The sequence below is a fragment of the Mya arenaria genome, chromosome 2 (genome assembly GCF_026914265.1).
Source record: "Mya arenaria isolate MELC-2E11 chromosome 2, ASM2691426v1".
Taxonomy (NCBI): domain Eukaryota; kingdom Metazoa; phylum Mollusca; class Bivalvia; order Myida; family Myidae; genus Mya; species Mya arenaria.
The window spans coordinates 17,666,620-17,690,196 of NC_069123.1; the positions used below are offsets into that span (position 1 = coordinate 17,666,620).

The 23,577-nt window shown below is 33.8% G+C and overlaps 2 protein-coding genes across 3 annotated transcripts; one reads left to right on the plus strand and one right to left on the minus strand.

The window, feature by feature from the left end:
• Positions 1-310: 310 nt before the first annotated feature.
• LOC128204391 (dual specificity mitogen-activated protein kinase kinase 4-like) lies at positions 311-14,891 on the plus strand. 2 transcript variants are annotated; one of them, XM_052905811.1, is made up of 13 exons: positions 311-535; positions 2,115-2,210; positions 3,840-3,939; positions 4,917-4,977; positions 5,663-5,776; positions 6,335-6,454; positions 6,726-6,845; positions 7,249-7,300; positions 7,906-8,033; positions 8,877-8,954; positions 9,351-9,493; positions 9,758-9,803; positions 10,785-14,891. In XM_052905811.1, the coding sequence occupies exons 1-13, from the start codon at positions 499-501 to the stop codon at positions 10,899-10,901; spliced, it is 1,212 nt and encodes a 403-aa protein (XP_052761771.1). In that variant the 5' UTR covers positions 311-498; the 3' UTR covers positions 10,902-14,891. The 2 variants fall into 2 exon arrangements, with proteins under 2 accessions (XP_052761771.1, XP_052761779.1); XM_052905819.1 differs by lacking the exon at positions 2,115-2,210.
• On the minus strand, positions 14,892-22,038 carry LOC128204409 (decapping and exoribonuclease protein-like). Its single transcript, XM_052905829.1, has 7 exons — positions 21,563-22,038; positions 19,714-19,940; positions 19,097-19,192; positions 17,914-18,031; positions 16,274-16,409; positions 16,015-16,109; positions 14,892-15,558 (listed from the first exon to the last, which is right to left on the minus strand). Exons 1-7 carry the CDS (start codon positions 21,955-21,957, stop codon positions 15,453-15,455), a joined length of 1,173 nt encoding a protein of 390 aa, XP_052761789.1. The 5' UTR covers positions 21,958-22,038; the 3' UTR covers positions 14,892-15,452.
• Between the last annotated feature and the right edge of the window lie 1,539 nt (positions 22,039-23,577).

Below are 23,577 nucleotides of genomic sequence, written 5' to 3' on the forward strand. Positions count from 1 at the left end.
TAGTAAAACAAAACGGTGCATGTAATTGGTAACAGGTCCGTGACAAAATAGAGAAATTTATATCCAAATAAAACAATATTATTTGGTATTGTAAGAAGGTGTATACGTATAAACATTTAAGGAATAATATATGTTCGGATTTCACAAAACAGCAGCAAACTAAAATCCCACAGTGCTGTACCTGGTAGAGGTTCTAACAAGCCCAACAAGGTATTATTTCCCTGGCCTTTTACGATCACGCCCGAGCGCTGTCGGTGAAACTCGTTGAGGTCTCGTGACTACCCGATTCCTAATGACGTCACAGGGATTTTCCCGAATAGGCTTCATTGATGAGTCATTGAAAGAAACGTTCATCACTGCATACTCGCTGAACGAACAACTTTGACATTCAGCTAAAACTTAGTTGGTGATCTTATCTGACGAAAGACCAAGGTTATATCATAAATAACTGTACAAATGTATAGATCAAAGTGTTTTACAGATCGTTGATATTTCAAGATGGCGGATTCTAAAAAGCCGCCGAGCTCCGGACAAGGTGGGTACCCCAACCAGTACGGAAATCTAACTATCGCTCTATTTTTGGACTTCATGAGTCATGTCATTTACAACAACTGTTCATTTTCTACATGTTTTGAATATCCAATCATGAATACATGTCCATTTCTGTGAAATGTTTTTGTTACAACTGTCAAAAATGTTCATCAGGGTCGAGAGACGCTTTTGGAATCGTCAATCAAGATTTGTCGATGACATCAGCATCTGATATTACTGTAAACAACGAAAAGACTTAACAATTCGTCTACCACAGAACATTTATAACATGTTTTGTTCCATACATCTCCCTATCAATCTTATTATCATTCGGCCTGTATGTTTAGTGGCCCTCCCGGGTCGGGGGGTATACCGGGGGAAATGGGCCGTGTTATAACCTTTTAGGTGGCCCCACAGCGCTGGGTGAATGCGGTGGTTTTGTCTTCGCTTTAAATATAGCAGGGAATGGTCCTTATCTTGGGTGCGGGGGCATTTGGCGAGGATTTTACCATCTGTTTGTCTCCGCAGGGCGGGGATTTTAGCCAGGGTTGGCTGGACCAAAAGTCAGAGTCTCAACTATTCCCCGGACCTGGGGGTCTGTGGTTACAATTGACTGGTGCATAAAGAGCACCTGTTACATTATTTACTCCACAAGAGCGTAGCATGGTTGGTCAGTCCCACCATGAAGTGTATCTAGAGAAAATGTATATTTAATTGTTTAAATCCTACAATTTGGGCATGGAATTGTCGTTCTTTAAATTCCTGCTTTTGAGGGTGTCTGCTTGAAGTCGAATGAATATTTGATACCTTAAGAGATTTCTGAATGTTAACTTTGTTTTGCCATGTTCATTTGCATGGAGACTCTCACTGAGTCTGTTGTAAGTCCACTATATGCCTGAACCATCCATCCCGACCAAACATTAAAGAGTTACAAAGTGCATACAACATCATAACTACACAGATATTGCTTATTGCCAAGATTTTGGTGACTCTGTTTTCTGCATTATAAGATAACACTACCAAAAACTTGTTTTGTTATCAGATATCTTATAATGCTCAAAGCCGAGACTATGACGCAATTTTCAGGATTCCCATTTTTTGAACTTGCTATGCATCTGAGGGACACCCAAAATAACATTAATTGAGTTAAGACCAATATGACCCCATTATCATTTGTTTATCAGGGACCACCATGACTGAGGGTCACATGACCTTCTAAGGCAAACCCTGCTTTGATAACCAACTTCTGGACAGTTGTAAAAATTGTTTTTTGCTCGGACACTTGCATAAAAACAGTAGAATTAAGGAAGTACCTTGTACTGGATATAATGACTTCAGTAACAATTTCAAAGGGGCTGTAAGCAGTTCATCAGCTGTTACCCCTGGAAAATATTCCAGATTTGTTCCATGTAAATATTTTAACAGTTGAATCCTTCACCCATGTCAAATATAATCTACATATAAACTGGTATGTAGTAGGGTTCATTTACATTCTACTTTCAATCCTAAAATTGGTTTATGTGCATTAGCTGCAAATTTTCTGCTTTTAAACTTCATCTTTTACCCATACTAACAAAACCTAGGCACTGAAGAAAATGTTCAAAAACAAGGAGCAGAAAAACGAAAAGAATTTCAAAGTCCCAGCTTGCATCCGGTGCAGCATCGTCGACGTCGTCCAGGTATTAACAGTTTGATGGGTTAGAGGTGACAAAAGCACAATCTAACAACTGCATAATACATTTGATACTGATCAAATAAGGAAACATAGCAATAGTATATAATCTCTGTAGCATCAGTTATAACAAATATACAAAATACTAATTAACTAATTAATGTATACTTATTATTATGATTGGTGGTAGTCAGTATTCTTATGAATGGTGTTTTATTTTTAAGCAGTGTGTAACAGGACATTTTTGTGCATCACACATTGAATAGATTTTTGATTTCTGTCTTATTTAAAAGTTATATGGATAAAAATAAATAAATTCAATCACAAATACTATATAGATGATAACTTGATAAGTCTGAAAGTGATTAGTTAAAACATCTATATCTAGTGCTTAACTTCTAAAGTATTGTAACTTAGTTAACCCTCTATGAACCTTTAAATAATTATATTTATATAATATATGTATAAAACAAATATTTTAAAAAACTAACTTGAGCCTTTGAATTGTATTGTTGATGCTGACATTTACATCATTACAATATTCACGTTATATCCCCTTATTACCGTTGTAGCTGTAGATACTAATAAATGTAGCATTAGTGAACGGTGAAGTCATAGTACCTTACAGGGCTTCCATTAAGATTTTGAAACTGGACGTATGAACTACTTTACTATCAGTTTTTCTCTGAAATGTTAAAGTCTCTCCAAAAATAACAATTTGTTCCACTGTTTTTCAACTATTATCATAAAAATTAAATGATTTGCAACTCCACAAATTTATATTAAATTAACTCATTTTATTTCAAGGCTGATGTACAATGGGACCATAAAAGTAACATTGACAGCAGATTTTAATATTTGTACTTCACTTTTAGAAGTTTTCTCTTTTATAAAATTGAAGTATTCTTACTTCCAGGGACTTTGGAAGTTATAGCCCATTTTTATGGATAAATAAACTTCCAAACTCCAATTAATGGAAGCCCTGACCATAGCTTTCAAATATTTTGTGTTTACTGGTAGAATTACATTATAATATACATTTTATACAGTAATCACTGCTTTAAACAAACTCCTTGATACATTCAAATGTGTTTGTTACATCATTTATTTCTATAACTGTTTCTTTATCGTACTGGTAATTTACTATGTGTTAATTATAGTTTTCTTGTAGAAGCTATAACATTATAGTAACATATACATCAAACTCTTATTATAACCAACTCCTCTGGATATTCTGATGTGTTTGTTACATCCAAAGTTTGTTATATCATACGTTATCATCCGACCATTTTTATATCATTATTTACTGCATTGTCATGTTACCCATCATGCTTGAAAGGACAAAATGTATCCTGCAGCATCAATCCTGAGGTAATAGATTATTGAGATGTTGCAAAACCCTACTTGTACATGTTTGTGTGGACTACTTTTTGAGTGCTACATCATAATGTATAGTTCATTTTTCACATTTTCACATGAACACCACATTAGCGAAACAATGGCCTAAAGTCCAACTGTAACATTTACTTGTACTAGTAGCAACTTGTACAAATGTTTTGCAACATCTCTACTATTTGAATGAATCATATTGGTCAAAATGATTAAAACCAGTGTAACCTTGGTTTTATGTTTTCAGATGTGCGAAGTCGGTTACAACTGGAGTTCAAGGCTGCCCATCATACAAACAATGGCGGGGCCTCCCCGAGTCTCAAAGATCTTGGGTACAGAACAACAATGTAAGTTCATCACTGTAGTCTGCGCCAAATGATTTCTGAAACATGAATACATGAATATATATATATGTATGGAAAAATCAAATTCATATGCTGAACTGGAAAATCTGAAGGCTGTACTTTTGATACAGTTTTGTAAAGTAAAAATATGAACAAACCTTGGGGCTTGTAGAACTAAAATGAAATTTAGGCCAAGAAGAGATTTGCAAGCCTGGGGCCATCTGGAATGGACATTTCTATCAAGACTGTTAAATTGTCGCAGATGTAACTCAAATTCATTTCTTATTACTAAATAAGGATCTTTAACTGTTCATGTACAGTGTCCTGTCTCTACCTTAAATGGAACTGAAATTGGGCACAGTTTCAAATTCCTGATCAAGTTTTTTTTCTTCACAAAACTCTCGGCAAAATTTACAAATCGGAAAAATATTATATTTTACATTTATTTTCTTCTATTGTTTTGTTTATAGATTGTTGTTTCCTTTATATATAATATGGGTATTTAAGGACATAAGTCGCAATAGTCAAAGTTATATCTCGTTTGGGCCCTGCAGTGGCAACCACCAGTGGGAATCTCGTAATAACCCACAAGACACATAATTAAACAAACATCTAAAGATAACCTTCATCGGTGGAAGTGACATCAGCGCTAAAGAATGTGCATGAAATTCCATAATGCATGGCGTTTATTAAATGCAGTTTATAATAAGGGAACAATTTCTGAAATAATGTTGGCAATTGTTGCAGGTTTTATCTGCTTTTTTATACTGAGCATTTATGTCTAATGAAATATCTTTATGAAAATATTAATAATTCATTTCAAGTTATAACCAAAAAGGTTTGTTGATGGATGATTTAAATTTAAGGAAGGTTGATAAAAATTTGGAAATCTTTGGTATTTAAGTGGTTTTAATTCCTCTTTTTTTGTAACCACTTCCTCATTGTTATAGTATTTGTTAACATGTTTTGTTTGTTTTCAGAGAGAGACTGCGGTCACATGGTGGCCTCGAATCTGCTGGCAAACTGCAAGTAAACAATACAGTAAGTTGATCTGTTGCTAGTTTTTGATGCTTGCAGACAAGGATGTTTTGTTTTTAAAGGGAAATGTTGACATAAACTACATAATGTTTAGCTTGTCTGGTTTTCAATGAGACGAAGTCAACTTTTTGGTAAAGCTTTGATGTCATGTTTTCGGCTGCAGCAATGAATGCAAAATATTATAAGTTAAGGGGTTTGTAGATGACATAATTTGGGTTATACATGACATAGGAAACTATATTTGGTGAGAGAAAAGCTCATGTCGATAACCTGTCCTACATTGATCAGTAATAAAAGAAATATTTTATTTATTCATTGGAATGGGAAAAGAGATGCCATTTTGATACAATACATGTATAATTAGTGACCCAATGTGGAAAATATTGGGTAACCTTATGATCAATGCTGAACCAGTGGCCTTGTGTCATTCACATTGGAGGCATGATAAAGACACTTGTTTCCAGAGACAAAATGCACATGTGTGTCAAGACTCATAACTCTGGCTTGAGTATTGTTAAATTCAGTTTAGTTATGCCCCTTTATCGATTGAAAAATGACATCAACATATTTGTTATCATCTACCTGCTATTCTCTTGTTAAATTAACCATTTCAGCTAAAATAATGTTTCCTCTTACAATGACATTATTTGATTCATTGTTTATTCTAAGCACTATCTTAATTTTACAGACTTACAACTTTACTGCTGACGACCTAAATGATCTCGGAGAAATTGGCCGTGGAAACTATGGAACTGTCAACAAAATGTTACATGAGAGAAGTAACAAAATCATGTCAGTCAAGGTAATATGGGCTGTTGTACAAAATATTACTATTTAAAAACGTATTTAACAGTATTTACTATTATAAGGTTTATTTTTATACCTCAGATTTATTTTGTTACAATTGACAGGCTTTCTGGCGACCATAAAAAAAATGGTATTTTTAAGCTTTGCCAAAATTCATAAAAAGCTATAAAAATCCTAAAAATGTCCTTTTGCATTGAAATTCCTAATATTCACATTTCTACCTGTCTAGTTGTTAGGAGTACTTTCTTTGTTTATATATAAAACTGTTTTTAACAATAGTTCTCTTGTAGAACAGAATGGCTTTTTCATACAGTTTACCGTTCTAAAAGTCTTGTAGAAATAAACCTAGGGACGTATTGTTATTATGCTATATTTTGTGTGTAAATCCTGTTTTAGTCCAGTCAAAGATAAAATATAGTTGAGGAAATGAATAAATGACTAGCTCTCACCTGTGATGATCCTACAGATTAAGGATGTTTGATCCTTTACTCACAAGGAGCCCCAAGCCCAGGCTAAATCTGTTCTCCGTTTACAACCATGTCTGTTATTTCAGCGTATCCGGTCTGTGGTGGATGAGAAGGAGCAACGATCCATGTTGATGGAGCTTGATGCTGTCATGAGAAGCAACGATTGCCCATATATTGTACAGTTCTATGGCGCTCTTTTTAAAGAGGTTTGTACAATGTTTAAACCATTTCATATAAACAGTAACTTAAAATTACAATTAAAGCAGTTACATTTTACAAGAATTGATTCTGTTTAAAAACATATTTATGAATTACAAAAAAAGCTCATTTTCAATTTTTCTGCTGTTTGGTTCTTTTGAAAGTATGTTTTCTTGCATATAAGTCTAAATATACTCTTAAGCCATTATGTTTGTCATTTAACTTCAAGCAAGAAATTATTTTATTTTCGCACTAAAGCATATTGCTTGTTATTTTCAGGGAGACTGCTGGATATGTATGGAGCTGATGGACATTTCTTTAGATAAATTTTACAAATTTACCTATGGACATTTACAATCTCCGATTCCCGAGGAGATCCTAGGCAAAATAACTGTAGCTGTAAGTGGAGTTTTACATGTACATTTTCAATTAATGAAAACATTTATAAGCTATATAGTTAAATGAAAGGCTTGCTTGATTTTTTTTTCTTTTTCAGTGGTTGAAATTAACACAAGCCTGCAGGCCCTGCACTGGTGAAATTTCTTCCAGGCTTACTAAAAAACTGAATCTTATATAGCAGGGCTTGTTTAAAAAAATTAAGCCAAGCAATAGTATTAGAATTTTGGCTTGTCCATCCAAAAGTCTTATTTCGATTTTAAGAAGGTTGTTAGAAGCTTATCAAGTATATGAGCACAAAGGTGTAGGCTTTGTTCTTAGAACTTTTATTTTCTCTATTCATACTTTTATTGATTTGTGTGACAAAATTATCATATAAATTATAATAATAATGTTTTCTTTTCAGACTGTCAAAGCTTTAAATTATTTAAAAGAAAAGTTAAAAATTATACATAGAGGTAAGTTTACATGCTTTTTTATCAAATCGCTTTAAGTAACTTTATTGAACATGTAATCAAGAGGTGATTGATTGAAAAACTTATTTTGTAGCTGGTGGGGGGGGGGGCCCTCCCGGGTAAAAAGCCCTTTTTATGAGCATTGACCCCTTAACATTAAGCAAATATATCAATCAAGTGCCATTTATGATGATGTCGATAGGTTTGTTAAGATTTGAAAATAAGTTGAACATTATATGAAACATAGGTTTGTTAAGATTTGAAAATAAGTTGAACATTTTAATATTTTCCCCTTTTTTGCCAAAATGACGCTTATTTTCATATATCAAAGGGCCCTAGCACCATTCCCTGTAAAGAGGAAGATACACTGGTATTTTAAATAAACCAGATAAAACAATAGAATTTTCAGGGACAGGCCCAGTCGCCTTCAATTTAAGAAAGATTAGGACAGGCTCAGTGATCATACACCAAAGAGATTAGATGCTACAAGAAATCAAACTTTCAATAAATGTCAAACTATTCTCATTCAATTTTTTCATATTCTTAATACAACAGGGTTTGCTTGGTTATATTCGCAGAATTATTTTTAAAGCATGTTTCTCTTTCAGATGTAAAGCCCTCGAATATACTGTTGGATCGTAAGGGAAATATCAAACTCTGTGATTTCGGTATCAGCGGCCAACTCGTTGATTCCATTGCCAAAAGCCGGGATGCTGGCTGCAGGCCATACATGGCGGTAAGTTTGAGTTTTTGTAAGCAGTTTCAGTCTGCAAAAAAACAAGAAATCTGAGACTTCCAGCATTTTACTAGGATTTCTTCATTTAAAAGTTTGCGAGTCCGGCAGACTCTTGGGGTTAAAAGTGAAACAACTATGAAAACAAATGTATGCATATGAAATTTATTTCCTCCACAATCTTTAAAACATGTTCAGAAGGACTACCAGAGCTTAAAAAGTGTTTGGAGTCAGAATGACTCTTAACTTGAGGGAAATGACTGTGCAGACTGTTGTTGAATAGGGGTCAAAAATACACATAAATTGTCAAGGTGTGCTCTATCTTTATACATCAGTATTTAACAGTCTACAATATAAACAGTGTCGTAAAGATGCATTTAATGACTAACAGTTCCAGGCAGGTTGGCTATATGATTCTAACCGGAAACAAGTTTAGTACTTCTTGTGTGCATCTAATGGTTTATTCCTTTGCTATTTAATAAGTTGTAGAGATGAGTTTATAATGTCACCAGCTGAAGGATTGTCAAAGAAATAATATGTGTGTAAAGGCAGTGTCAAAAATCAGCCAGAGCCTGCAAAAATCTGCACTGGCAAATTGCTTAAAATCTTGAATTTATATGGCATTGCTTGTTGAAAAATGCTTACGCACAAAAGTTAGACTCAAGGCTTGTTCAAGGTAAAGTCTAGTTTTGATAATTGTTAAAGGAGAATAAAATTTATTCTCCTTTAACAGTTATCAAAACTAGACTTTACTGTCTGATGCTCAGTTCTTTAACCAAATAAGTAATTCACATTGGAAAGAATCTGTAAGGCTGTCATTAGGGATGTTGGTTTTGTATGTTACAGCCTGAGAGGATAGACCCACACCACTCCAGTAGAGGGTATGATGTTAGATCTGATATCTGGAGTCTCGGCATCACACTGGTAAGCTGGAGGAGTATTGATTCAGTACATTGTTTATCCTGATTGATTTAAAGCTTTTAATATCAGATTGCTTAATATTTGTTTAGTTTGTTTTTTTGTGATGAACATCTGCAATTAGTAAGTAAAGTTTAGTAAAAAGAATCTTAAATATATACAAGCAGCTTTAGAAACATATTTAGCAGGGGTCCAACTCCTAAGATAACTTTTTGAGGATTTTAGGTCTTTTGGTCTGTTATCAATATTGTTTACTCAGTCCTAGTTTCTCTGTTGTGAAAGAAAAAATGGTGGTATGTTTATGCAAATATCGGCTTTAACTTAGGAGCAAAAATATGATGATATTGACATTAATTGTGAAGTTTGCTTTGCCTAATATCTGTTCACTGTTATCTCCTCAAGATTGAGCTGGCAACGGGTCACTTCCCCTACCCGAAGTGGAACAGCGTGTTTGACCAGCTGACCCAGGTGGTGCAGGGCCCCGCCCCCCAGCTCAGCCCGTCCGAGGGGCACTCAGAAGACTTCACAAACTTCCTCAACACATGGTACAACACTTTTATTACACTTGTTCGGGGAAAAACCTTATTCCACTGAAAACTTTGTATTAACTCGTAGCTTTATGTTATAATATACTTCAGAAATTAAAAGGCACCTAATGATAATTGCTATTATACTTTACAGCTGTTTGATTATGAATACAATATGATAAAAAATGCTGCGAATTATTGTGAGCCCCCAGTCGTTTTGCAATCAGAATGTGAATATATATCTCCTGAAAGTTGTGTTAGTCGTGTTCCTTTTTGTTTCAGTTTAACTAAAGATGAACGACAAAGACCAAAGTATAACAAATTGCTGGTATGTAACACATGCTCTAAGAAATCTTTTCTGAATAAGATATAAGAGTGAAATTGATTCTTTCTGCAAAACATGGATTGAACTGTGATTGGTAATGTATCCCGACTTTAACCAAAAATCCTCCGGACTGTCTTATAAGACTTTTAAATGGTGCTAAATATCATATACATATATTTACACCTCAACTTCCATTCCTTAAATGAACGCCATTTCGGCAATTGCGTTCATCAATCAATGAACGCAACATCTTCGGATATGTTCGGATCGCAATTCATTGCATAACAATATACATGAAAGCTATTGATCTTGTCATTGGTTGTATTGTGTCTGCAGGTCCCGTAAAATAAAGATCAACATGTTTAAAAGGGTTAGTTTATTATATTTTAAATATATTGGTACCAGAAATGTTGAAATTTTACGTTTTTAAGTGATTTCAAGTGGTTGATCTTTTCCCGCGTTATTGTGACGTCATTTGAAAAATATGTTTCCGGTTATAGTCGGGTCTTTCTATTTACAGAATGGGTAAGAAAGGATTATTGAAAGGTTTTCTTAAATGAAATGAAGTATTTTTTTAACAATTCTTGAATGAAATAATGAACTATTGGTGTAAATATAAGGAATGAATTGCGGGGTTGATGTCATTATCGGGGATATGAACGCAATTGGGTTGGTCAAAGTACGCGTGGAGTCCTTCGGACTCCACACACATTGACCAACCCAATTGCGTTCATACCCCGATAATGACATCAACCCCGCAATTCATTCCTTAAATACAAAGGTTTGGGGCTGTATACAAAACCGAATTAAATTGTTAAGCTCCTATTTTTCCTGTTGTTTTCCAGTATAATGATAACCTGTTCCTTAAACGGTAGATTCCCCTATGTCATTTCACAGAGTTTTGAAAAACATTTCTGTGCAACTATTAGCAAAAATAAAACCCTTGTGAAATTTAAAGTAATCTGTCATATAACCTCTTTTTAGGAGCATGTTTTTATCAAGCGCTACCAGGAGCTTGAGGTTGACACGGCAACATACATCAACAGCGTCCTAGACCAGGTCAAGGACACATCACAGCTTGAACAGTCCCAGTCTTCATAACAATAACTGTTGCCTAGCAACCGTTCTCCCTTAGCAACTGTTTCTTAGCAACTGTTGTCAAGGCCATGGTGGTATATGGTCATTAGTGCAATATACCGTCTGCTGGTTAAAATTTGAGGATACAGTTTTAAGGACAAAGTGAAAAGGTTCTATATGCTACTTTATTTTGAAGTCCTTGGAACCATTTCACTTAATCACCTTGACTGTTGCATGTGAAAGATATTGTATTGCTATAACATTCAATTTGTTGTTACACTGTGAGTTATAAAAGTCACCATACACCATAAAAAAAGTTGCCTAGCGACTGGAGCCTACTCGTATTTAAACTTTCCTACCATGCCATATAGTATATTGATAATGTAAAATAAATTAAGAAAATTAAATTGTCACATTAATTTATGTGTAAACTGTATTGTTGTCCAGTATTCTCCAATTTTGTATTGCAAGTAAATACGAAATTTCATTGCAAGTAAATATGAATTTTCATTCCTTCAATTTTTGACAAGTAACAGTTAACCCCCTGAATACCCTTAAGCTGGTAAGGAATGTGGCTGTGATTTTAATGATCAGAATATTGTTGTGATTTAATATAATGGAAATTCCATGGCAACTAGATGTGATGTTATGAATGCTGTGTATTTGATTGCTTACAATGCTTTAGGACACAAGAGTTTTATGTGTACATTTCCAAAATCTAAAATCAACTTCTGGTATGTTAACTTCTCATGTTCTCAATGGGAAAAAAATGTGAGTCTTAATTGGTTTTGCTCAAAATGAAAGATTTGTTCAGTATCTTATCGTTTTGAATCAGGTTTTAACATAGAAATCTTTGTAGTGCGCAAATGTATAACAAAGAACCTAGTTTTAATTGTTCGAAATATTAAAATATTTTAATTCAATATCTTCATCCATTATCATATATACATGTTATTGTGTAAATGACATTTTCAGAACTATAAACATTTGTTACAAATGATGAGATTATGTAAAAGCATACATGTACATTTTGTAAAAGCTTTTCCCCTGTCACAGCATAGCACGTACATGAACATGCTGTTGTTGTTTTTATCGTAGACATTTAAGGTTGTGCTTTTTGTTCAACATTGCTGTGTTTTATTTTTAGAGAGCTGTTAAGCTATATTTTGAATGCCTGTTAAGTTGACTGTTTAGAACAACAAATGAAAGAGCACTGTACCATGATACTGGATATCAGTTCTTTATGTATTTATACAGTTTAGTATTTCAAACTGCATTGTGGTTGGTTTTCCATTGTTCAACAGCAGTGGATTGTATAGAATTTTGATAGGTTGTCCACAGGTTATCTTTTGGCTAGTTGACTCATTGAAATGATTTCATTGGTTAGTAGTTTTTATTGGATAAATATTGACCAATCAGTAAGCATTTTGGGTGATTTTGACCAAACCAAAAGCAATGGGCTGCAGGTGTAAAATATATTCCTCCCAACAAATTGTGCAAAGATGGACAAAACTCACTCATGCATTTTAACTGTAATAAATTCAATAACATTTTGACATTATTTCTATCATTTCTATTCATAAACATCAAAGAATGTACAACTTGTATAAAATTTATATGACCATATTGTTCGAAAATGACGAAAAAAGTTGAATATTTCAGAATGTCAAAGAGAAGCAAGAATTTTGTCTGTCTATGTAAAATAGGTGGGGGTATTTGTCCATCTTCCTTTGTAAACCAGGATAAAGGGTTGTCTGCAAGAATGGAGTAACTACAAGTACCTGCATTTATATCAGGGGTTAAAAACAGACTTGCAGGGACCCCTAAACTTTTTTTACATACAGTATACACACATTTTTGTACAAAATATTAGTTTCACAATACTGGTGTATTTGTATAGTTTCACATGTTTTTTTACTGTGATAAAAACAGTGCGTAATTGTTATACACTGCAATACATGCATTTTATAAATTATTTAATTTAGGATTTTTATAACTTGTACAGTACTGCTAGAACGATTATTTTGATCAGATCACATGATGTTATGATCATTGAAAGCAAAACATCACCCTACACTTACTTCTACACAAATCTGTTCTCTTTGGCTTTATTAGTGATTCCATTTGGCTAAAAAATATCTCTAATTACATGAGTTTTAGGCCATAACGTAAGAAATAAGTAACTGTTTCAACCCTGCTCTGGTACTATTGTTATTGAGATATGGGAAAATTGGACTTATTCCGTGGTTAAACTGTCCACATTTTGCCATTCCAGCATTCACTGCTTATAAAGGGGCTGTCTGTGAGTTCCAAAAGATTTCACATTGATTTGATACAACTTTGTTGGTGTACATTTTGTTTGGTGAGAGAAGCCATATGTAAATTAATAAATCTTATCACTCTCTCTCTTCATTCAAGGTTTCTGGTACAATTCTTCTTCTTTTTTCAAACTGAAAGTACCAGGTATGTCCTATCTGTATAATAAAAGCACCCATAAAAGAAATTGACTTAATTCAGTACTTATGTTACTTGACAAGAGGAGGATAATTTAAGCTTGTTAGAAGCACATCTTAAGTCATTCTTAGCTAGGTTTCCACAAACTTTTATTGTGTATTTTATGTTGTGTTATGTTTGTTGTTACAGTACTTACTTAAATACAAGTGCTTCTGTAGCGATTTGTGTATGCTAAATGTTCACATTTCCAAGTCTGCTGTCAGGTTATTTATATGTTGTAACTTTCCTTGCATTACTCTGTTCAAACGTTGGTGTGCTATGTACGTGTCTATTTATAGAAAGTGAGCTACAGGGCGCTTATTGATTTCAAGATTATGCAATTGATTTTGGCAACTTCAGTCGTAACTCTTCAGTTTTTACGGAACTCAATCATTGTGTTTATCTCTATTGATGGTTCATGTTTTTTTACAAATGTAATTAAGTTCATATATAAACTCATTGCGCCAATCTTTTCAATGTCCATACATGAAGTTAGGTATTGAAAGATCATTTAAACGTCCTTGTAAGATTTTTAAACGTTTGTACAAGAAGTTAAGTATCATAAGATCACTAAAACATGCTTTATTTGTGTAGAGAACAAAATGCAAAATTAACACATGTAGGTTCGAAGCATTTCAATCTGTAATGATTTGTTTTAAAATTTATTCATCGTCTTAATAGGAATACAGGTAAATATTTGTATAAAACAATAAATTGGGCATTTCCTACTTTATAAAATACCCTTTGCTGTGTTTTGCTAACCAGACTATTGCTATGGATTGTTGGAGATTTGTGAAACAAAAGTAATGCACATTTTCTTGTTCAAATTAATTTAATGAATGTGTATTTCCAGGTATCATGTAAGCATCTACTTATGTTGCATTATTTTGTATTTCAATTTTGTTGATTGTTTTTGTCTGAAATCTAAATAAGTTTTCCAAATTAGTCATCAAAAAGACCATACATGTTTCAAATTAAATGATGTATAGTGGACATGCATTTGTAACTTTTCCATAATGACTATGAGATACAGTCCTGTACATATATCAGCACATATTCTTAGTGTTTGTCATATCTGCCTAGGTTCTATACCAGGTTTTATTCAATAAATTTGTTGTCCTCCGTAAAAATTAGTCCTGCGGTGGAAAAGGGACATTTTCCTTCTTCGAAATTGTGTGCTCATATTTTTGTATGTAATTTGAAGTTGTAGGAAAATTAAAACATTCAACTAGACAAACCAATGACCTTTTCTTTTTACAATGTGCACATGGATAAATGTTTTCTTGAAGCCAGATATCTTTCCATTGAAATACATCATTCTGGGACAATGTTTAGTAAATCATGGAATCGAAAAACACATTTGTGTATAGAATCATGTGTAAATCCTGTATGAGAACTTCATGTGCACATACTATTTCATGTCATTAATGTATATAGTCCAATACATGTGTGAATGCTGCACTATGTCACAGTGATATATGCCTTTATAAAACAATGAAATAAACAACAAAAACATCACAATTGCAATTTATTTTTATTGTCCAGTTTAATGCATGATATGACTCCCTCTTAAAGAACCAGGGTCCATAATACAAAAACATCTTAAGAAAATTTAACCTGGCCCCATATTCTCAAAAGTCCTATATGGCAGGATTAAGCTAAGCTCACTATCTTTTTCCAAAATTTGCGTTATATATACTACTGTAGTGTAGTGTTCTTATATTTTAGATACAATAATCGTTATGATAATCACAATAACCATTTTTTTGTTTATCAAAATTTAATATAAGTATGTACTTTGGCTAATTGAAATATGCTTCTGATATCTGTAAAGCTTAAAAAGTTTCGAGAAAATAGGGCCTAATTTGTAAAATTTGGATTATGGTAGCTAAATGAATTGAAAAAACTAAGTCTTCAAAATGGGGTTTTCATTTTAGAAAAGTTTCCATATTTTAATTAACACTGTTTACTTGTTAAATTTAATGAAGAGGTACAGTTTCTACACAAGATGCTTCAGTAATATGGCCATAGGAGGGGTGTAAAGAAAATATCGAGTCACTGTCCTATTTGACACGCCAGTCTTCAAGAGTTTATGTACCAGTCGGGTAGGAATGTGTAGTCCGAGTCTAGTGCTAACTTGGTACATTGAACATCCATACCAGGGTTCCACTCAAACAGGTGAACTAACCTGCAATAAATTGGAACACGTTTATGAAAGTGTCAAATTAGAAAAGAAATTTACAGGGGTAATATAAATGCATGAAAATTAGTTTAATGCACTTGAAAGGATCAGAGTATAACATTAATGTTGTCCACCTCAATAATTTAACACATGTTACCAGGACACAGATATTAACTACCATATGATATCATCTGGGCATTTTCGGATGTAAATCATCAACGATGGTACTACTGTATTCTTGTAGTTATTTAAGAGCTGGTATGTTTGTGCATGCAATAACTATACTTAGTTCCACTAGTACATAATTTGATAGGGAGCAGATGTAGCAGTGTATGCAGTTTTTCGGCTGTACTGCATTACAGGGAGTACGAGCCTACTGAATATGAGAGAAATCATAGAGATTTCGGAATGCAGTTTTGACTATTTGTTTTACACCAAGGATGAAATGTTTTGAAAATTTACCTGTGGTTGTCTTCTTTGACTGTTGCCTTGATGTATAACAGAAACTGGTCCAGAAAGTTGAAACACACATTGGCTTTCCAGGGATAGCGAATATCCTGCAAATAAAATTGAATGGATTTTGTATTCTCCTCCAAATTAAGATGCCATCTTACATAATGATAAAACTCCTAAGTAGTTGACTTGTTCACTATGGAGATCTACTGTAATGTAAAAAGTGTTTCTATCATACAACACACAGTGTACATGAAAGCAATCAAACCTTTGCCACATATGGTATTTTGTTTGTCTGAAATGTCTCCAGCCTGTGAACCGTACCCTCATCGTCACGGAAACCGCACACAATTTCAGGTATACCAACAAGGAAACTCTGTGCCCACATCTTGATTAGCTTATACCTTAAAGAAACAATGTTGTATTACGGAGCAGAGTTTGTTAAAAAAATATAAACTTATCGATGCAGCTTGTCTATAAATAACATTCACTACAGGAACATTTAACGGACAATTAATTTCCTTTTTTTATTTTTTTTGTTAATTGCAGTGGTGATAAATGTGTGCACTTTGTCTTGAAACGCACATTTCATCTTAATCTGATCACCAAGTGTGGTCTCTGATGTCATCAAGCTTTTTAAAAAGTCAACTTTGCAATGTTTATGCTTCTGTGTGTGCTATTAAAACTTTCCTTAATAGAGAAGTGGCCACATCGGCCTACCCTAGTTAATACCCTCGTTGTATCATCTAAGAGTACAAAGCTTTATCTATGATAGGAAGGGTTAATCTCTTTATATATTATTATCTTATTCAGCAGCACATCTCTTCATGTATCTCTGTTCTTTTACTTCATTACGATTTGTCTACTTTTATATGAATGTGAAAAATATTCATCTCAGGAACTTAAAAGATTCTGTAAATTAAACAAGAGGCCCATAAGGGCCTATGCTCTACTGGCATGGCTCTTGTGGTAATTTTCAATCCAGAGCATGTATGTATGGGTAAAAGGCAACAAACATATAGCTCAAGTTTTGTGTTTGGGTTACCTGAAAACGTTGCACGTTCAACATCTGAGGACAGAAAGTGTTGTAAGCAGATTAGTTGCATGAACTATTTTAATATGTGCCAAGTTTAGGTCATTGACAAAAAAAAAATGCTTTTAAAACTGTACTCCTGGTCAAAATTTTATTTCTGTAGCTTTAAAAATAAAAAAAGTTGGTCAAAAGTTCAAACATTCTCAATTTAAGTGTACCAAACCTGTGAACCCCGGGGGATGGCCAGTAATGACCTAAGGGGCATCATTTGAACAAACATTCACAAGCAATTGTTCTTAGAATAGATGGATGCAGGAACGCACAACAAGATTTTTAAACATTTCCCAATTGAAAAATACCAAACCTGTGAACCCTTGGGCGTGGCCAGTAATGACCCCAGGTAATAAGTTGAACAAACATTCACAACCAATTTTGTTTAGATGAATGCGTGAACTACAGAAACTTTGGCCAATAGACCTAAAAAAATTGCCTTTGGCCTTTCAACAAGAACAAGGCAAAGTAATTCACAAAATCAACTGCAGAACCAAAAAAGCAAGTTGTCTCCCTTTCATCCTAGACTTGACTTTACATGTAAACTTGGCTACAAATAGACAAATTCGGTCATGCAGACTTGGCTAAAAATAGGATAGCTAAAAATAGCATTTCTTTAAAACTTTCAAGGCCCATAATCTAGGCATGCATGGGCGGATCTGGCTGGTTTTCTAAAGGAACCTAGCTCTGATGGATATCTCAATACTGTACAAGTTATCGAGATACAATAAAAACTGAAGACTGTATCGTGTTCACAAGCAATCGTTTACAGACGCACGGACGCAAATACTACGTACACATTACCATCGCATAAGTCTTCTTACCTTTTAAAGCTGACATGTTGTCCAGGATGGCTAAACTCTCTGGATGTTTTGAACTCTACGTAGTGACTTTTTCCGGTCCTTGGGTCCACATCGATAGCATCAACCTCGCCAGAAAAAACTGCAATGCAATGTCAACATAAACCACAGTATCAACCTTGCCAGGAAATGCTGCAATGAAATAAGGAAATAACCCCAAGCATTGAGCTTGCCTGAAAATGCTGCAATAAAATGAGGACCAACCTCAGCATTGATCTTGCCTGAAAATGCTGCAATAAAATGATAAAATAAACGTCAGCATTGAGCTTGCCTGAAAATGCTGCAATAAAATGTGGACATAAACCTCAGCATTGATCTTGCCTGAAAATGCTGTGAGAAAATGTGGACATAAACCTTTGCATTGATCTTTCCTGAAAATGCTGCGAGAAAATGTGGACATAAACCTTTGCATTGATCTTTCCTGAAAATGCTGCAATAAAATGATAAAACAAACCTAAGCATTGATCTTGCCTGAAAATGCCGCAATAAAATGATAAAATAATCGTCAGCATTGATTTTGCCTGAAAATGCTGCAATAAAATGAGGACATAAACCTCTGACAGCATTGATCTTGCCTTAAAATGCTGCAATAAAATGAGAAAAAAACCACAGCATTGATCTTGCCTGAAAATGCTGCAATAAAATGAGGTAATAAACCTCAGCATTGATCTTGCCTGAAAATGCTGCAATAAATTGAGGACATAAACCTCAGAATTGATCTTGCCGAAAAAATGCTGCAATGAAATGAGATCATACTAGAAAGCACTAAGTTACTTTATTACTTTTGTTCCTACATTGTATGTGTATGTCACTAAATGGTCTGCATGTCTTTTCAGATTACGCTACTGATAACTCCCGATGCTTCATACAGTATATATATTGGTAATTCAAAAACAAATAAACATCGTTTTACAAATGATTGCTAAACTATTCAAGGTTTGTACTTAGTAATGGGATGGTATAGAGCCATTTCTCTATGATATTCGACTAACTTATATTGCAATACTCTGGGCTTTTATATCGATACATATCTTCAACGAAAGGAATCAATACAGAATGGATATCCTCTGTATGCTCTACTCTTAATAATATGTGTAATGTTAATTCTAATGCCACTACCAACGAATAATCTCATTAAACAAATTACCTAAAGAGTGAGAGGCTAGTCTTGACCGAACCACCGTGCCGAATGCTTCACAGTTGTTGAACACTGCTTCTGGGCTAGGCTTGCCTTCCGGGGAGTCTGAAACATTTTTAGTAATACATGTAAATAAATTACCCAAATAAATATTGAATAGAAGATAAGGAAAGATTTGAACACTTTGTTTCAATATGCATCCATTTTCTATGCATCCATTTTCTGTTTGTAAACATAAATTATACTTATCGATTTTTGATGGATCAATTTCAAACCAGTATACAGATATGGATGGATGAAAGATCAACATTGATATGTGATTTTAATTTGTACCGTGGTAATATCGTTTAGCATTTTTTGCTTTCCCCTATGGATAAGTTAAACTGCACTAGTATCAACAGTTTGACAACCAATTAACCTAATGGACACTTCATAATTACAGTATAAGCCAGATAATCAAACAAGCATAATTTCTACATTTTCCCATGCACTGCAATGATTTGTACTGTAAGCTCAACTAATGCTTCTGTTTTGTTTAGTAACAGACAATATTAACATAAATTATATAACGGTAAGTATTGTTTCAGCAAAATTTGCACATAATTAAAAAAACCTTCAGGCCTCACCAGCAGTAAGATATTGCTCAAACTTCCATCCCCAACAGCACATTTCTTCTTGCCTCTCTGTCCTTTCTGCCTTTTCTTTCTTCTTTGCCTCGGTGTCAAACTCACACAGGTAGTATGTGCCATTATGTAGTGTTACAGCTATTTTCCAGTCGTCACGATTTTCATACGGAGTACAAAGTAGTTTTGTCAACAGCCCTCGCCAACAGATGAAGTCTGTGTTCAAATTTCTAAAATTTGAAATATGATTATTAACATACTTTTGTTATTATGCGCATCCTATTCATTATTATTATATGTATACTCATTTTATACTCATTTTATTCTCAAGTTTTCTAAATTTAATAATTTTAGTAAAGAAGTTTTAACATTTTCGTACTGAGTGACAACATATGTGATGTTGTATTTATCTCACAAATACTAATTTGATGATGTATAGCATAACATACCTTACGCTAGGGTTTGTTATTGGTCCCAGCTACTACATAATGCACATTTCAAATTACACTTTTAATTTAAGATGTCATGTCAAAGGTTATTACACTATTTATATCAATGATTGATAAACTGTTACGATACTTAGTATGTCAGTGGTCATATATGATTATATCACGCCTCCAACATAAATGACGCAACTTCATTGGTCCAGGACTGGTTACGTGGTGACCTCATATTTTACCATATTGGGACACCAAATTTATATAAAAAATATATAAATGAAGGATATTTGATGGTTGGTTATCCCATAAGGACTTGAACAAACTTTTTTTTTAAATTGATGAAAACAAGCTAAAAGTTTTCATGAATTTCAGCTGGGAATACGAGTTGTTATTGGTTCCAAATTTCAGTAAACAACTTTAATCAAAATTTGATATTGATTTGTATGCCCAGGAATGTGATATTTCATTTTTTAATATATCATAATTAAAATAATACTTATTTGATGATTTAAAGCATTCAATTTTTAAAACGTTGCTTATATACTGGTTGGAGAGCAGTAGCCGGCGGAAAGCAGTAGCCGGCAATCGCTTTTTAATCGTGTTTTTTTTTTTTTAATCTTCTTAAAAAAGGTGAGAATGGTAAAAAGAACCGTATCCAAGCAACACCATTTGCATCGAATCCAATGTAAAGCGTACGTTTAAACATTTTATTTACAAAAAGTATTGGAAATGTCAAAAAGTTCGCCAACTTTTTCGTGGGGGATGCTCATGTGAATGTTACTGCGCATGTCAGTTGAATAAATTTGCATATCTAATTATAGCGCTAGCATTTACCGACAGTCAAGTGTAGGTTATGAACGATTATTCGTCGATGATTCACAGCAAAATGTATTTTTAAAAAAGCCTGTTGAAATGTTATTTTTATATTGCCCGTCAATCGCTTTCAAACATTATTGAGATATATTCAAATTTTTATGTATCCATGTTGTGGTTTTAGACGCGTTGTTAAAGCGAGACTACTCCAGCGCTTGGTTACCAATATTACTTCCCTGTTCAATAGAGGCGCCCCATGGGGAAATTATACTTAATAAGCCGAAAAATACCGGTTTTGTAGTCAAGGAGCGGCACTGAAATAAAACTGCCGTGTACTGCTTCTCATAATCCGTAAATTGGCACTAATTGATTACCCCTGTTGTGGCCCCAATTAGGCACGCGCTTCGTGACGACACAAATTTTAATATTGTAAAGTGAGTAGACCTTGACCCCTAGTTTAATAAAATGTAAGTATTATTTCCGTTACATTCCGATCTACCGAGAAAATCTTCAAAAATATGCAAAAACTGCCGGTTACTGCTCTCCATCCAGCATAATGACGTCATAATGGCAACATATTTTGTGATATTGTTGAATACCTTATGGTTTCTGAATCTGCACTCTTGCCTTCGGCAGCCAGATTAAACGTCTCTTTATTTCTCAGGATCCATCTTAGTATATCATTTATCCGTTCTGTTTTTGTTTCATCTTTCTTTATCATCTCACTATAACCCTTAGTAAGATCGAATCGCACATTTTTAAAATCCTTTGGTTTTATGAAATATTTGAGCTGACTTTTATCGCAGTGAAATGTTCTTGAAATGTCAAGCGAAAAATGTCCTATTTCAACTGGTTCTCTAAAATGTGGAAACTCTTTGTCAAAACTGCGCTTGTCACCAACTCGAAATCCTGCCATTTTCAAAAATGAATCAGATCGAATTTCTTTTAGCCTTCTATTTGCACTTCCGTCTTCGTAACCTCTTTTTATGCTCATTTTTCGAAAATTCAGTATCAAGTTTCAAGATTACATTTTTTGAAATTCACGTTTCACTAATCATTTTTGTTTACAAACAAAAATATTGTTAAGCTGTGAGAATTGCAAAAGGTTACATGACACCAAGTTTTGTGAACTGAAATCAGCCTAGTCATTCTAAAATGCCGTCCAGGCTTTTTTGACGGCATTTAAAATTACTAAAATCATCTAAGCATCTTTATTTGCAAATTACAGGCCTTAACTCTTTATTTAAAGTCAATGAGCCGACATTAATAACAAAAATACATAACATAACAATTAGCCACAATAATGCGCGTCAGAGGGAACTTTTTTTTACATTTGGATATTCATTTTGTATCCTAGAGTCGGCAAATAAAAAATTGTCAAAAACTCTGAAGCGGCTGTTTATATGGACTATATAACAATGAACTGGCGACATGGAAATAAAGGCATACAGTTTTAAAGATTTATAGTCATTTCGTAACCTGATCATTTCGTACCCTCCTTTTTTAGGTTATTTCGGGGTTTTTGTGTATTCCTGGTAAGTGGTGTCACAAGTTTAATTTTCTTTGATACTTCTGCGTGACAATTTTATTTTTATAGTGACAATTATAACAAACAGCCGTATCAAATACACTATAATTTATTTCATTTCAACAATCAAGCATATAAATTTCGAACAGTCATTTTACACATACTGGTATGTTACAAAAAATGAAAATAAATACATCAAATGTATAGAATCAGACACATTAAAGAGAGATAAATAATCAAAATAGCACACTTGATATACATAATTTAACATAAGAACAATGAAAAATAATAAAATGAAGAAAAAAATGTTCAACACAAAATCACATGAAAGTGCGTTCATAAAAAAATAAAAACAGCACATTGAACTAGAGCTGTCGTAAGACAGCACGCTCGTCTACGCCGCTTTGTCTTAGAAGTGAAAACAATCATGAAATGTATGCCAGTCAAAAGCAATATAAACAAGAGCTGTCACAGAGACAGCGCGCTCGACAATTCTGCCGCTTTTCAGTGTAAGGATTGAAAAGTTTTGGCGAAACATGCATGGATCACTGTTAGATTAGATTTCAATGCAATGCATGATGTGCGGAGATATAAACATATTAAAATGTGGTTACATGCAAAATTTTAACCAGATTTTTTAAGTGTAATAATAAAGGGCCATTATTTGCAAAACACAGTTATTTAACTTGGTTATTCAATTAGGTTGGGTGGTTGAATACTAAAGAGCAATTATTTGCATTAAATGCAAACTAGAGTTATCTAACTTGGTAAATTAAGTACGTTGGATGGTTGAGTACCATTGTATCAAGTCTCAATGCAATACCTTAAGCAGTTGCTGAGATATTAACCTATGTGTGCTTGCACGCAAAACCTTAACCAGAATTTCTAAGTCAAATAATAAAGGCCTATTATTGGCATTAAATGCAAACTAGAGTAATCTAACTTGGTTAATTAAGTAGGTTTGATGGTTGAGTACCATTGTATTAAGTCTCAATGCAATACCTCAAGTAGTTGCTGAGATATTAACCTATGTGTGCTTGCACGCAAAACCTTAACCAAGGGGTGACGCCGACGCAGACGCTTGGG

Bases quoted from the DNA above. Each gene is read 5' to 3' on its own strand.
- LOC128204391 (XM_052905811.1), top strand. From the start codon at position 499: ATGGCGGATTCTAAAAAGCCGCCGAGCTCCGGACAAG. The intron at 3,940-4,916 runs GTAAGTTCATCA...GTTTGTTTTCAG, and splicing joins CTTGGGTACAGAACAACAAT to AGAGAGACTGCGGTCACATG. The intron at 5,777-6,334 runs GTAATATGGGCT...CTGTTATTTCAG, and splicing joins ACAAAATCATGTCAGTCAAG to CGTATCCGGTCTGTGGTGGA.
- LOC128204409 (XM_052905829.1), bottom strand. From the start codon at position 21,957: ATGAGCATAAAAAGAGGTTACGAAGACGGAAGTGCAAATAGAAGGCTA. The intron at 19,941-21,562 runs GTATTCAACAAT...TTCAAATTTTAG, and splicing joins GCAGATTCAGAAACCATAAG to AAATTTGAACACAGACTTCA. The intron at 18,032-19,096 runs GTAATTTGTTTA...ATTGCATTGCAG, and splicing joins ACTAGCCTCTCACTCTTTAG to TTTTTTCTGGCGAGGTTGAT.